The 12,078-nt window shown below is 45.4% G+C and overlaps 2 protein-coding genes across 2 annotated transcripts; one reads left to right on the plus strand and one right to left on the minus strand.

The window, feature by feature from the left end:
- Positions 1 to 1,357: 1,357 nt before the first annotated feature.
- Positions 1,358 to 5,038, minus strand: si:dkey-238o13.4 (uncharacterized protein LOC560780 homolog). Its single transcript, XM_036544470.1, has 6 exons — positions 4,886 to 5,038; positions 3,413 to 3,520; positions 3,040 to 3,179; positions 2,701 to 2,797; positions 2,446 to 2,570; positions 1,358 to 2,121 (listed from the first exon to the last, which is right to left on the minus strand). Exons 1-6 carry the CDS (start codon positions 4,968 to 4,970, stop codon positions 1,945 to 1,947), a joined length of 732 nt encoding a protein of 243 aa, XP_036400363.1. The 5' UTR covers positions 4,971 to 5,038; the 3' UTR covers positions 1,358 to 1,944.
- Positions 5,039 to 7,521: 2,483 nt separating this feature from the next.
- Positions 7,522 to 12,029, plus strand: spata2l (spermatogenesis associated 2-like). Its single transcript, XM_036544231.1, has 2 exons — positions 7,522 to 7,887; positions 9,981 to 12,029. Exons 1-2 carry the CDS (start codon positions 7,522 to 7,524, stop codon positions 11,238 to 11,240), a joined length of 1,626 nt encoding a protein of 541 aa, XP_036400124.1. The 3' UTR covers positions 11,241 to 12,029.
- Positions 12,030 to 12,078: the final 49 nt, after the last annotated feature.

Below are 12,078 nucleotides of genomic sequence, written 5' to 3' on the forward strand. Positions count from 1 at the left end.
TGTTTTTTCGAATCTGGCCTAATTGGGCCGTGAGCTGACACAATTACACAAAACCAACTAACAGCCCCTCCCGTACCCCCCACCCTCCTCATTTCTGCCCCCTTGCTATAGAAGGTCTTTGTGTGCGCCTGTGTGGTTACTATTCGATTCAGGTTGTTTTATAGGCATGGCAAATATGCCATCTACATACACAAATAACAGATGGAACAATAAACACAGGAGAACAAAGAGGCCTCTCTGTTCGGTTTTTCTCCTATCAGTTCAGCATTTCTGGCTTTGGACAATACCCCCTCCACTCCGTGCTCAATACTCCACTTCTGCCCGTGTTGTTTTAGGGTCAGGCTGCATAATTAGATACAGATAAGATGGGCTGTTAGGACAAGGAGTCACGCTACCCCCCCCCCCCCCCCCCAACCAACCTATTCCAACCCTGGGACACAGTGGTGGGAACTTTGGTTTATTTACATAGCTACCACGCAACGCCCACCCACTTGCTCACCCGCTAACTGCGCCACTCAACACTCACTTGCCCACTAGTTGCACCCCCACCACCACCACCCCTCTCACCTTCTTCAAATCACAGTGTGGCCGAAGACACACGCGCATAAATGTGCCAAAAACACACACACACTCCTGGAGTCACCGGTCTAGGCACACTGCCGTCGTGTTCCTGAATGGACATGTTTTATGTTGGCGCTGACAGCACCGGCTTCAACAAGGGCAACATGCTGAAAACATTACAGCTTAATTCGTGAGTGAGGGACCACACAAACCTTCTTTCTTTCCTTGCAAATGGCTTTTATTGAGACATGCAAACGAGTATAAAATAACAACTGTACCATCAGCGGAAGAAAGCAGGGAGAGGTTACATCACTGACTGGAGAACCGTGTTGGGGCGTAATATGAAACTACAACTGATCACATGCACCTGGGTTTTAGGGGTAAAGTGATTTCGGGTGCATTTCTATGCTTATGAGCATGGCAGGGCCTCACTGAGGAGATCCAGCCAGGAACCAAAAGCTTTGTTCTCACAGTGGCTGGAAGGTGAAAACGCTTCACTGCTGAATCTGAGGGTTTGGTTGCAGGAATTGGACAACTGTTGATTCTTAGGAGCTGCTACAGGAAGACCACTACAGGAGTATTCAACATACCGTGTCTGTAAGCAGCCGTGGCCAATTCAAGGGCAGCCAACACTTATCTAACCTCATGATGTCATTGTCAATTTTTCTCAATACAGTACTATCTTCAGGCAGATACGATGAGCGTACTATACAGGTATGCATTAATTATTTCAATATGCAAATTAATTGTGATTTACCTGTGTTGTGGTTTAAAAATGGTTAATTTCAGTTGTGAAAACATCTCCCTGCTGAAGGCAGAGTAGTGACGAAACGCTAAAGAGTAAAAGACTAAATTTACATTGGAGATTAATTGTGTGCAACTTTGTTCCTTTTAATTTGAATGCCTTTTGTTTGTCAGAACCTTGGTTAATTCAATCTCTAGTGCTTTCTGTGTTCTTCTAATTCATTAGATTCTTCCACATTGTCATGCCTGCCGAACACAGCCTTGTCCACTTAACAGCTAGAATTGGCACCCAGATTTAATGTTGGCCGGTACAACCTTTGATCCACATAAACACCACTTCAGATCAGGTCTCTTTACTGAAGACTTGAGACTCATTTCCCATGATTCCACTGTGCTAGGTGTGGAGATACATCGTCATAAAACAATTCTAACTCTGCAGGCTGATGATATAATTGGCTGCCCCTGTGGGCGGAGTTCTGTACGGAGCCAGGGAGGGTGGTGTCAGGAGAGCGGGGCCAGGGTGTTTATGGCATTGTAGTGCAGTGCTGGGCAATGGGGGAAAGGTCTTTTCATTTACCCCCCCAAAAAAGCAGGGTTTTTAAGTTGGCCTTGAGGAGCTGAGGGTGTGGCAGGGGGGATCTACATATTGTCCTCCAGGAGAATGGTTTTGAGGTCAGCGGGGGAATTCACGGTGAAGACAGTGTGTGAGCTGGTCCTTCTCTCCACCAGCGCGGCCACTGCCTCTCCCAGATCCACGTGGTTCAGGTAGCCAGGGGCCATGCGTTCTGGGGGAGCCACGCCTGTGTTGATCTTCACCTGAAATGGAAGAGGCGGTTCCGATGATAACACCGTGCAATGACCACTTTCCACAAAACAGCATCCACTGGTAAACTAATCTCTCACAAGGTGTGTTACCAATTAAGATAATGAAGTGTTCCCATGTGTGTTTGTGTGCGAGTGTTTATGTTTGTGAGTGTGTGCGTGTGTGTGTGTGTGTGTGTGTGTGTGTGTGTGAGAGGGGGATGAGCCATAAGAAAGGTCTAGCAGCAGGGCTGAAGGTTAAAGATGGAGGTATGCAGGTGATGCAGTTGACCTGTATGCAGGCATTGCAGATGTTGCCATTTTGGGTTTGGGACTCACCTGGTTGAATTTGCAGGGTACATCCGGGTACTCCTCCCGCAGCACTTGGCAGAACGCCAGCGCGCTAGCCGCACCCACTGTCAGGAACCCCGTCCCCGGCATCAACAACTTCTCACCAGCACCCCCTACAACACAACATGTCAAATCACCTCTTCAATCACTACAGAGCTCTACAGAGCTACAGAACTTTGATATACGGTCATATGGCGAGTCATGTAGCATTAAGAAGTTGAACAGAGGTACTGCTGAACTGACCTGTGATGAAGGTGTAGGTGCTGTTGGGGTCATCTCTCACCAGAGGAAAAAAGGCTTTCCAAGACACAAAGGTGCTAAGAATCAGAGTCTCCAGCACCTGTAGTAGGAGTGTGGAGAGGAAATAGAGAACGAAAAGGAAGGAAGGAGTGAGGAAGAAAGGGGGAGAAGGGAAGAGTGTGGATGGGGAGGAGCAGAGAAAAGTGGGTAAGGAAGGAGAGAGAGAGAAAATAAATCACGGGAGAAATCACACCTGTGAAGTTTCCTTGTGAGAGGAAGAGGAGGAGCTGTGGATGTGTGAGCGTTACGAGGATGAGGAGATACGACTGGCTGAGAACTCACCCAGTGCAGTTCTTTGAGGGTCTGAGTGTGGGGCGGTCCGCCCTGCCACCAGCTGAACCCCAGAGAGGACACAATGTCCGTCACCTTCCCCACAGCTTTCAGCACAGCCTGCTTCGCTGCCTCCACCTCCTCCTCCGAACCTGAGAGACAGAGAGGGAGAGAGAGGGATGGAGAGATAGATAGAACAATGCAGCAAGGAGGATGAGAGAGATGTAGACAGAGAGGGACTTTTTTTGTCACAATGAAAAACATGTTTCCAGCTCCATGTTTGGAGCCAGCTCTCATGTATACTTTACATTTAGGAATGAACAATATCGCTAGAAGAGGGAGTGTGTATGCATGTGTCTGTGTGCAAAAGGGCGGTCTCTCTTACCTACATTCCCCACCAGTGTGATAAGTCTGTCTTTGGTGGACGGGGAGACAAAGCCCTTCAGCTTCTCTAGTCTGTTACTGTCTCTGGAGATGACCACAACCCTGAAGCCTAAACACATCAATAAGCACACATATGTTACATATCTACTTATCACATGCACATACGTTCAACTAAATGAGCTATACTCATATCTGAAAAAAAACGTGCAATTTGAATGGCCACAGGGGAAAACGAAGAATTTAAACATAACCGCAAATCATCAAGAGTAATTTGAATCTTTCTGTGTCGATTGCCCTGCGGCTGCACAATTTTCTTGCTGAAAAACCTGAACATTGCGATGTGTTTCTCTAATATAAGACTCACTCTCCTTGAGACTTCTTCTCCCATTAGATTTTCATTAGGAGATACACACATGTCACACCGCCTAAAAGCCACGAATATCAGGCAGCATGCATGGCAAATGTAAAATTTAAAATTTAAAATTAGACCCACACAGAGATTAGGTAAAAAATTAGGTAACAAATACAGCTCGAAGCTGTACGCGCAAGATGCGGAGATGCTTTTACAAGGAGTTTTTATAACTGAATGTATGCATTTGTTGACTACTTCAAAGTGCAGTCTTGGGGTGACATGTTCTGTTCTAGCAACGTTAGGAATCAAAGCGCCTCTATTAATTTTTTGACGCGTTGTCCGTTGTCAGGCACAAAGAGACAGTTTTCACGCCTTATCAAAAAATCTTGGACCTAGGAATCGAATGCTCATTCTGGATTCCTTTTTAAACGCATGCTTTAATATTATACCTTCTGTGCGGTACAAAAGATATTTGTGTATCAATAACTGACAGGTGTTTTTTTAATAAATTATTTCAGACCAACTAGACAGCGATTACTGCCAGTACAACTGAAGTCTGAGAGAGACCTTCTATCCAAATATTCGCACTAGGCCTGTCTGAACGATTCATAAATGCTTACTTCACGAATGCAAAACGGAGTCAATCTGCCTTGTCCTGCCCTCGCCCTCACCCACCGTTCTCTTCGCCTCGGGCTCGGTGATGACCCAGCATCTTTTTATGAAGAGCAGTTCATTCCCAGGTTACATCGAACCCAGAAACACACAGGGCACTGCCCTCCGCCCGCGCAATCCGCCGCACGCAATGCGCAGAACACCCAACTAAGCTGAGGGTATAGTGTTACCTTGGTGAATACAGAACAATTGAAAGTTGTTCACATCTAAAATACAGACGCAGTGACGACAGTTGCATACCTGGCATATAAGTTGGCATGTACTTATGGAGTGCCAGTTTTCACCCATAATGATTTATGATTAATAGCTGAACAAATGAAGACACGTCAGACATACAGATGGTACCATTACCAATATAAAATATGCATTGGTACACTTTTATGGTTGAGTATACTGCGCCGTGCCGGTATGAACTCCGGTGCCCTCTGCCTCACCCCATCTCCTCCTTACCTCTATCCAGAAACGCTTTCACTATTCCGGAACCCACAGTGCCAGCTCCGCCAAGCGCTAACACCACTCGGTCCGAATTTGACATCTCGACAAATTCCAGAGGTCTAAGTCGTTATGGAATAAGAGCAATAGGGCAGACACTTATAGATGCGCGCGGACGCTAAAGTTTGTGCGGGATGAACATTGTGAACGTGGTGCGTCCGGCGCTTTAAATGGATTGCAAGCGCTAAAGTCACGCCCTTGTGTCACTGACAGTCACCCAAACCCCGCCCACATCAGGTAAGGACACAACACGCTTCTCCACAGATTGCGCAGAGCGTGTATTTAATAATCTAAATATCTATAGTACTGGAATTTCAAAACTTACTTTTGCACACAAGAGTAGCAGGTGGATGACAGGATATTTCCCCGTAATAATATCGACATGTGTTGCAAATTACGAATATGCCCTCTCTCTCTTGAGTTCCTCCGATTAAAAAAAATAAATAAATAAAAATAAAAAAGACATATGGAACAGCATGCTGTGAAGTCGTGAGGAAACATAGGGGGAGGAAAGTCCAGATCGAGATAGAGAATATTGTTCAATGCTTTATTGCTGTCACAACGCATCAAAGGAGCACCTCGTTCCATTTCATTTTCCACTTGATTTCAATTTATCCAATAAACTTTGACTGCATTGCAGTATACCACGCACACACCAGAAAGTAAGAATTTACATACACCGATAAATCTCGCTGAAATAAGTAAATAAGCACGTGTGAAATGTGTAATTGCTGTCCAGAAATACACATGAACGCCTTTATCGCCACCCAGTGGTGTTGCAGGAGTACGACAGTCCTGTAGCAGAACATTGCATTGTTGCAGTAGTCACGCGATTTATTTTGTGGGGATCAAATTAATAAGTATTGTAAAGAGTACCGTAATACGATAAAAAAAAACCCTAATGACTTCACTTAGAAGTATCTAAAATGCTAAAAACATTCCGTCTGGGACGTAATTAACTTTTAACACAAAAGTAAAATATTAAGAAACAACAAATGAAAGCGTGTCGTGACAACCGTACAGAAACAACTGTCATCCTAATTTCTGTGGTACTAATACACCCATTCCCAGCAATTTCGGGGTTGTATTCGTTTGTGGGTGCTTACAGGCTCGGCGCCAGGAGAAAATACAGGGGGTGAAATTGCAATCCACGGAGGTGCACAAAAAGTCATAAACACTATGTAGACATCGGGATATAAGGAGACAGCCGGGGTGCACTGAGGTCCGTCTGGCCGTGCAGTGCACCCCTAAGTACCCCCATAGCACCGGGCCTGGGTGCGTTCAAACACTACTTACATTCCCAAACAGTATTGCACGTGTCAGGAAATGTTGCTGAACTGTCGTCCAGAGAAGTTGCCAGATGTGATATATTCAAACTGGCTGAATTGGCCTTGATTTTGTTTTCACTTGTTGGATTTCATCCATTGAGTCAAATATTTTTTGTAAAAATGATTTTTCCCCATGAATGTATATCTTCAGGTTGTTAATAATACTTCATCTTTAAAAACCGTGAAGTAATCCGGTACCCCCCCCCCCCCCCCCCCCCCCCTACGTCACTAAAAGCAGCCTACTGTTGGTGAACGATTAGGAAGTGTCGCTCGCTGGAGTTTGGTAGCTCGCTAGCAAGTTTCGCTAGATATCTCAAGTTTGTCTGGTTGAAAATCCTTAAAAGGAAACAAACAAATTAACAAGATTCTGTTGACATAAAAATCAGATAGCAGATTTTAGCCATTGAAACAAGCTTGGGTCAGAAGTCAAGAATAGCTCTAGCTAGCAAGTATATTGGGTTTCATCGGTGAAGTTTCGGATCCAGTCTCCAGTGAGTCAGCTGAACAGTGAAGATCGAAATCTTGCGTGAAGTCAACGGAGCAAGTGACACAGGGAAAGGCCCAGGTCATACGTTTTTTTTTACTTAGGTACGTTTTTGACACTTTTCAAATGTTTATGTTGTAGCCACATGCGTTGCTCGTAGCTAGCTTGCTAACGCGCTAACAATATAACTTTACCAAGACAGCCTAACAAAATATAGCTATACAGCAGTGACGACAGTGCCAACGATATCAACGATGTATATAATACCAATTCAAGTCAGTTTATTAATGGCAAAGGATATTAAAGTGAATTTTTGTGTTTATTTGCTACTTTCACTTTCACGTGCCCAGCTGTTTTGTGGCAGGCTCTTCAGCGGCGCTGTAGAGCCGATGACTTTGAGCAGACGGTGGGGAATTTTCGCCTCCTGGTACTGAAGGAGAGAGGATTTAACTCGTGCGTTGTCCTTTTAAAAGAACGCCTTTTGTTTTGTGTAATTTTTAGGCCATATTTGAAGACATTTTGAAACAAACAGATAACTTTCAAAACACTTTCAAAAGCAATAATTTACTGCTGAGAAATACATAAAATAAATGTTATTGAAGTAGAAATGTCTTGGGGGGTATTGAGCTGATCTGACAGCATAGGAGAAGTTCATGTCTCTGTCTTGTTGCTCACCTGTGAATCTCAGGTAGTCTCTGGGTTGCTATCTGTCCTGTTTGTGTGCTGTACTCTCCTCTTACCCCCCCCCCCCCCCCCCTCCTTTCTATTTTGTGTTAACCAGGATGAACACATTGGGGAGACCCAGCAGTGGGGGAGTGTGTGAGGATTACCGGGTCAGCCTGGAACGGAGGGTAGTGCAGGGAGATGGGGACCTTGTGTGCCAGGATGCGGCGCTCTGCGAGGTGTTGGAGAGGCTTCTGAGGGAGGGAGACGCCCAGAACGTTCACGCCCCCCTGGGCCTGCAGCCCCTGGCTGTGATGGAGGCCTCGCTCCAGGCTCCGCCCAGCTGGGGCCACTCTACAGGGGGGCTCGCTTCGCCCACCATGTCTCCGGGGCTGGGGATGCTCGCCAAGGCCTTTGAAGTTCTGGAGCGAGCCGCCCTCAACCTGTACCTGTGTCCCTGGAGGAAGGAGTACAGAGTTATAAAGGTGTGTCTATGTGAGTGTGTGTGTGTGTGTCTGTGTGTTGATCAAGAGTCAAGAGAGATTTTATTGTCAGCCTATCCATATACAAGTATACAGTAGGGTTGAAATAACCTTTCCCTGGGACCCATGGTGCCACATTCAGTCACTGAATATAGCACCATGGGTTCCAGGGAAATGTTATTTCAGCTCTACTGTGTACTTGTATATGGATGTGAACCATGATGTGATGTGAACCATGTTACAGTTATAATTCACGAATCAGTATTTTTTGCAAGCTGCGGTACAAAGTCAACTTGTAGGCTCTGTTGACGGTTGACACAGGCAGCTATGAACCTTGATCATAGGGTTAAATTTATTCTAAGTGCTTGTTTTTTTTTTTTAATACCTGGCCTTTACATATGGGAATTCTGTCTCAGTTAAGCTTAATGGAACAAAGCTGTAAAAAAAAGTTGAAAAAATTTGTATTTTTTACACTCCTCCAATGTCATACTTTTTTTTTTTCAAATTGCATGTAGCAGATGAAGAAGTGTTCAGATCCAGATCAGTATCAATTCACAGCCTAATCAAAGTGCATTATTTTAGCACAATAGGAGCAAAAGCCTGCAGACACATTGAGTCCCACTGGGTCAGGATTAAAAACCCCTGCATTAGACAGTCAAAATCTGCCACTGCAGTTCTGCATTCTGAAATGTTTTTTTGCATGTTAAACATACCCTATAGTGCAGTGAAGGCTAATGGGTGCATTGTCATTTCATGCAGCTGCCAAATTTTCTGTTTATGTATGAAGCATACAAATCTGTATTGCTTTTAATAGCCCTTAAAAACCCTTCTCTTCTTCTCCCTCTTCCTCTATAATGATAATGGCAATAATTGTAGGGATGTTAACAGCAGTTGCAATAAGAGTAATGATGATGGCATCTGTAATGATCCATTTTAGGATGCCCTAGTTGCCCACATTGTCCCCTGGGCTGTGGCACGCTGCCACATACCAAGCAGCCAGTGGTGCTGCGAGTCCCTCCACCAGTGAAGGGGGAGGAGGCATCACTGAAATTCAGCAAAATATAGAATTCCTTAGTTTGAAGTGTTTTTCCACTGTGAATGAAGAAGCCCACCTCTGTCTCAGCTTGCCCCTCTCACAGTCACCCTATAGCTTTTCCCCCTTTAGCAATGATGATTTTTGTATCAGCCATTGTCAATGCCCAGGCTGTGGTCTCAGAACCTGTACTTGGTCAGCAACAATCACCGCATTGTTTCTCTGACAGAGATATGCCACGATTGCAGCATAGTGTGGTTTATTGTGATGCGTGATGGAATGAAATCAGAGCTGGCCTGAGCCTGGTGTATGTTAATATGGGTTATTTAAATAGTCAACTTCAAGACCTGTTTACCAGGGCACGTCTGCCTACAGTAAAGGGTAATGTGTTTGTATGTTTTCTATGATTATTACCGTTGTCTTCTACAAGTTTACTACCAGGGTGCAGGTCAGTACTCCTCAAAATTGAGCCGGATTCTGCCTTGTTCTGTTGGGGACAGCCAAACCAGGTCATCTGCGTAAACCAGACATTTAACTTCTGTGTAATGTAGTTTAAGGCCAGGAGCTGCATTCTGTTTCCGACTGCACCACTGACTTTATATAAATATTGAACAGCACTGGACCCAGACTGCAGCCCTGCCTCACGCTATGTCCCTAGTTGAAGTTCTCTGTCTTTTGTTGCCAATTCTCACTGCACATCTACTGTTTGTGCACATACATTTAATTATAATTTAGATTTTATACCTATAGATTATATCATAATCTATACATATTAGTCTACACTTTGTATTTGTAGAATATATTATAATCTAAACAGATTACTGTTGACACTCATCAGAACTCAATACTAGATTAAGTAATTTAAGTATGGCTAAATTGCTTAATGTTTTCAGAGTTGTCCTAGAGCTGGTTTTGATTGAGGGTTTCTTCTGTTTCCCTGACGGGTTTGTCTGTGTGTGTATTCTTTCAAAATGTCATTATATTTAAGGTTTAAATGAGTTACTCTATGCATTTGGTGGTGTTCTTGCCTTTATGAAACCTCCCTCTGTCTCTTTCTCTCCAGATGTTCTCAGGCATGTTCACACACCTGATCAGGCCAGCGTTCTCGAAGCAACAGGTGGACAACCTGTTTGGGTTGCTGGGATACCGGATTACGGGGGAGGAGTTGGAGCTGTTAGCCCCACTCCTCCCACCAGCCACCCTGCTCGGCTTTGCGTGTGCATTCTTTGCTGCGCGGTGCGAATGTCAAATGCTGTCATCAGCCGCTGCGACTTTGGGTGGGGGAGTGCTTGTGGAGCGCCACCTGGTGGAGGAGAGGCAGAAGGGCCACAGCTTGCGGAGGGCACTGGAGAACCTGCAGGGGAAGGTGGAAGTAACGAGGCGAGGGTATAGAGAAGACAAGATGTCACCTCTGGAGGGAGACCTGGACCTCTACACTGCAGAGGGGCAAGCGTGCAACGGGGAGAGAGGGGCAGAAGGACTGGCGGAGACTTCCATAGTCTCATACTACAAAGAGAATTCAAATAAGTTCTGCAGTGACTCCTTTCAGGCTGCAGGGGGCAGCAGTACTGCCACACAAAAAAAGGGGGTCTGCGTTTCTATACTGAACTATGAGCTGACTGGGACTAGCTCTGCGGGGTCAGGGGCTAGCCGCGAGTCGGCTGAGCACCCCCGGGGAGCAGGTGGGTTACGAAATGACTCCAAGATCTCTGGAGATGCCAGAGCAGGCATGTCACAGGGGCAGAGTCAGCTCTGTCACTGTTTCAATACCTCTGCTCTGTTTAACTATAAGTGCGAGCAGTGCCAGATGATCCACACAGACTGCCACATACTGGAAAGGTGTAGGATGGCTGGACATAGTACCTGCCTTGTCAGTGATACAGACCCGCATGAGAGAGAGGGAAAGGCTTCAACGACACTGCAGGATGGGGCCAGTTTCTTGGAAAAGACCAAGTCTGGGAAGAGCAATGTCTCATTGCCAGGAGCTTCATCCTGCTTCACCTCTACAAGCTTGCCTGCCGGAGCCAGCCACCGCCCAGAGCCCTTCACCCTGCACAAGTGTGCATTTGCCCTATCTGCCCTATCAGAGCTGGCCTGCCACACATGCAGGGTCTTCCACTCTCTCGACTGCCACGATGGGAGGTTGTGCCAGAAGCGACATGAAGTCAACCGGCTCGGTGGGTGCACAGCCAAGCAGGGCTGCCGAAACACTCCACAAATCCTGTGTTGGTACTGTGGTACTGAATGCTGCAAGGACTGCTGGTACAGAGACCCGCTTTACTGTGTCTGCGGCCAGCCTCGTCCTATCTCCTCAGAGGTGTGATCCCACACCCCCGTTCAGCACTGGAGCTACATACACACCAGTCAACACCAGGACAGGAAAAAGTGAAAAGCTGACTCTCCTCTCACACACACTGTTACCTGTTAAATGTCTGTGAGAAGAGCAGGAAACTGGCTGACTACCCTAGTGTTCCTTCTACAATAGTTCATTTTCAATAAACCTGTGTTTTAAATGGGAGATACGAGTTTGATTAATCATGTAAAAATTTGGCTTTATGTACCAAAGAGCCCTCTTTCGCAGAATGTGAAATATGTGGTACAGGGAGATGGGGGTTATGGGATACCTGTTGTGGGCAAGTGGGGCTGTGGGACTGTGTGTCTGTCTGTGTGGCAGGATATTTACAGGACGATCAAAGGCTATGTGATCTGCTTGGCCTTAGGCTAAAACTTAAACTAAAACTCAAATCACCTGCAAAAGTCCTGTCCAGAACAATGAGGGAACAAGTCTAGAACAAATTCAACAGCTGGGGGAAATAAATCAACCATGTTTAATCTTCTGTAGGCCAGAAGATTGAGCTGAGCTTTACAGGATATGACATAAAGTTACACAGACATTCTTGGTGGATGAATTTGGAACTGTTTTTTCAATTGTAGTGTGAAGGCTTTAAGAACTGAATCAAAATCTGCATGAGAGCATTTTGCAGTTTCACAGTGCTCTGAAAAAGTGATCCGTCACTGGAATCTCCATTTCATGCTGCTGTGCTCCATACTAATGTATGCTGACTGGTTCAACTTGTTGCTAGTAAACATACAATGACAAATAAATGATGTTCCACCCATTTCGTGTTGATGAAAAGTGATTTGTTCAATATGGAATTTTG

Source organism: Megalops cyprinoides, chromosome 13 (genome assembly GCF_013368585.1).
Source record: "Megalops cyprinoides isolate fMegCyp1 chromosome 13, fMegCyp1.pri, whole genome shotgun sequence".
Classification (NCBI taxonomy): domain Eukaryota; kingdom Metazoa; phylum Chordata; class Actinopteri; order Elopiformes; family Megalopidae; genus Megalops; species Megalops cyprinoides.

Bases quoted from the DNA above. Each gene is read 5' to 3' on its own strand.
- si:dkey-238o13.4 (XM_036544470.1), bottom strand. From the start codon at position 4,970: ATGTCAAATTCGGACCGAGTGGTGTTAGCGCTTGGCGGAGCTGGCACT. The intron at 3,521-4,885 runs GTAAGGAGGAGA...TGATGTGTTTAG, and splicing joins GAAAGCGTTTCTGGATAGAG to GCTTCAGGGTTGTGGTCATC. The intron at 2,571-2,700 runs GTCAGTTCAGCA...GTTGTGTTGTAG, and splicing joins CACCTACACCTTCATCACAG to GGGGTGCTGGTGAGAAGTTG.
- spata2l (XM_036544231.1), top strand. From the start codon at position 7,522: ATGAACACATTGGGGAGACCCAGCAGTGGGGGAGTGTGTGAGGATTAC. The intron at 7,888-9,980 runs GTGTGTCTATGT...CTTTCTCTCCAG, and splicing joins AGGAGTACAGAGTTATAAAG to ATGTTCTCAGGCATGTTCAC.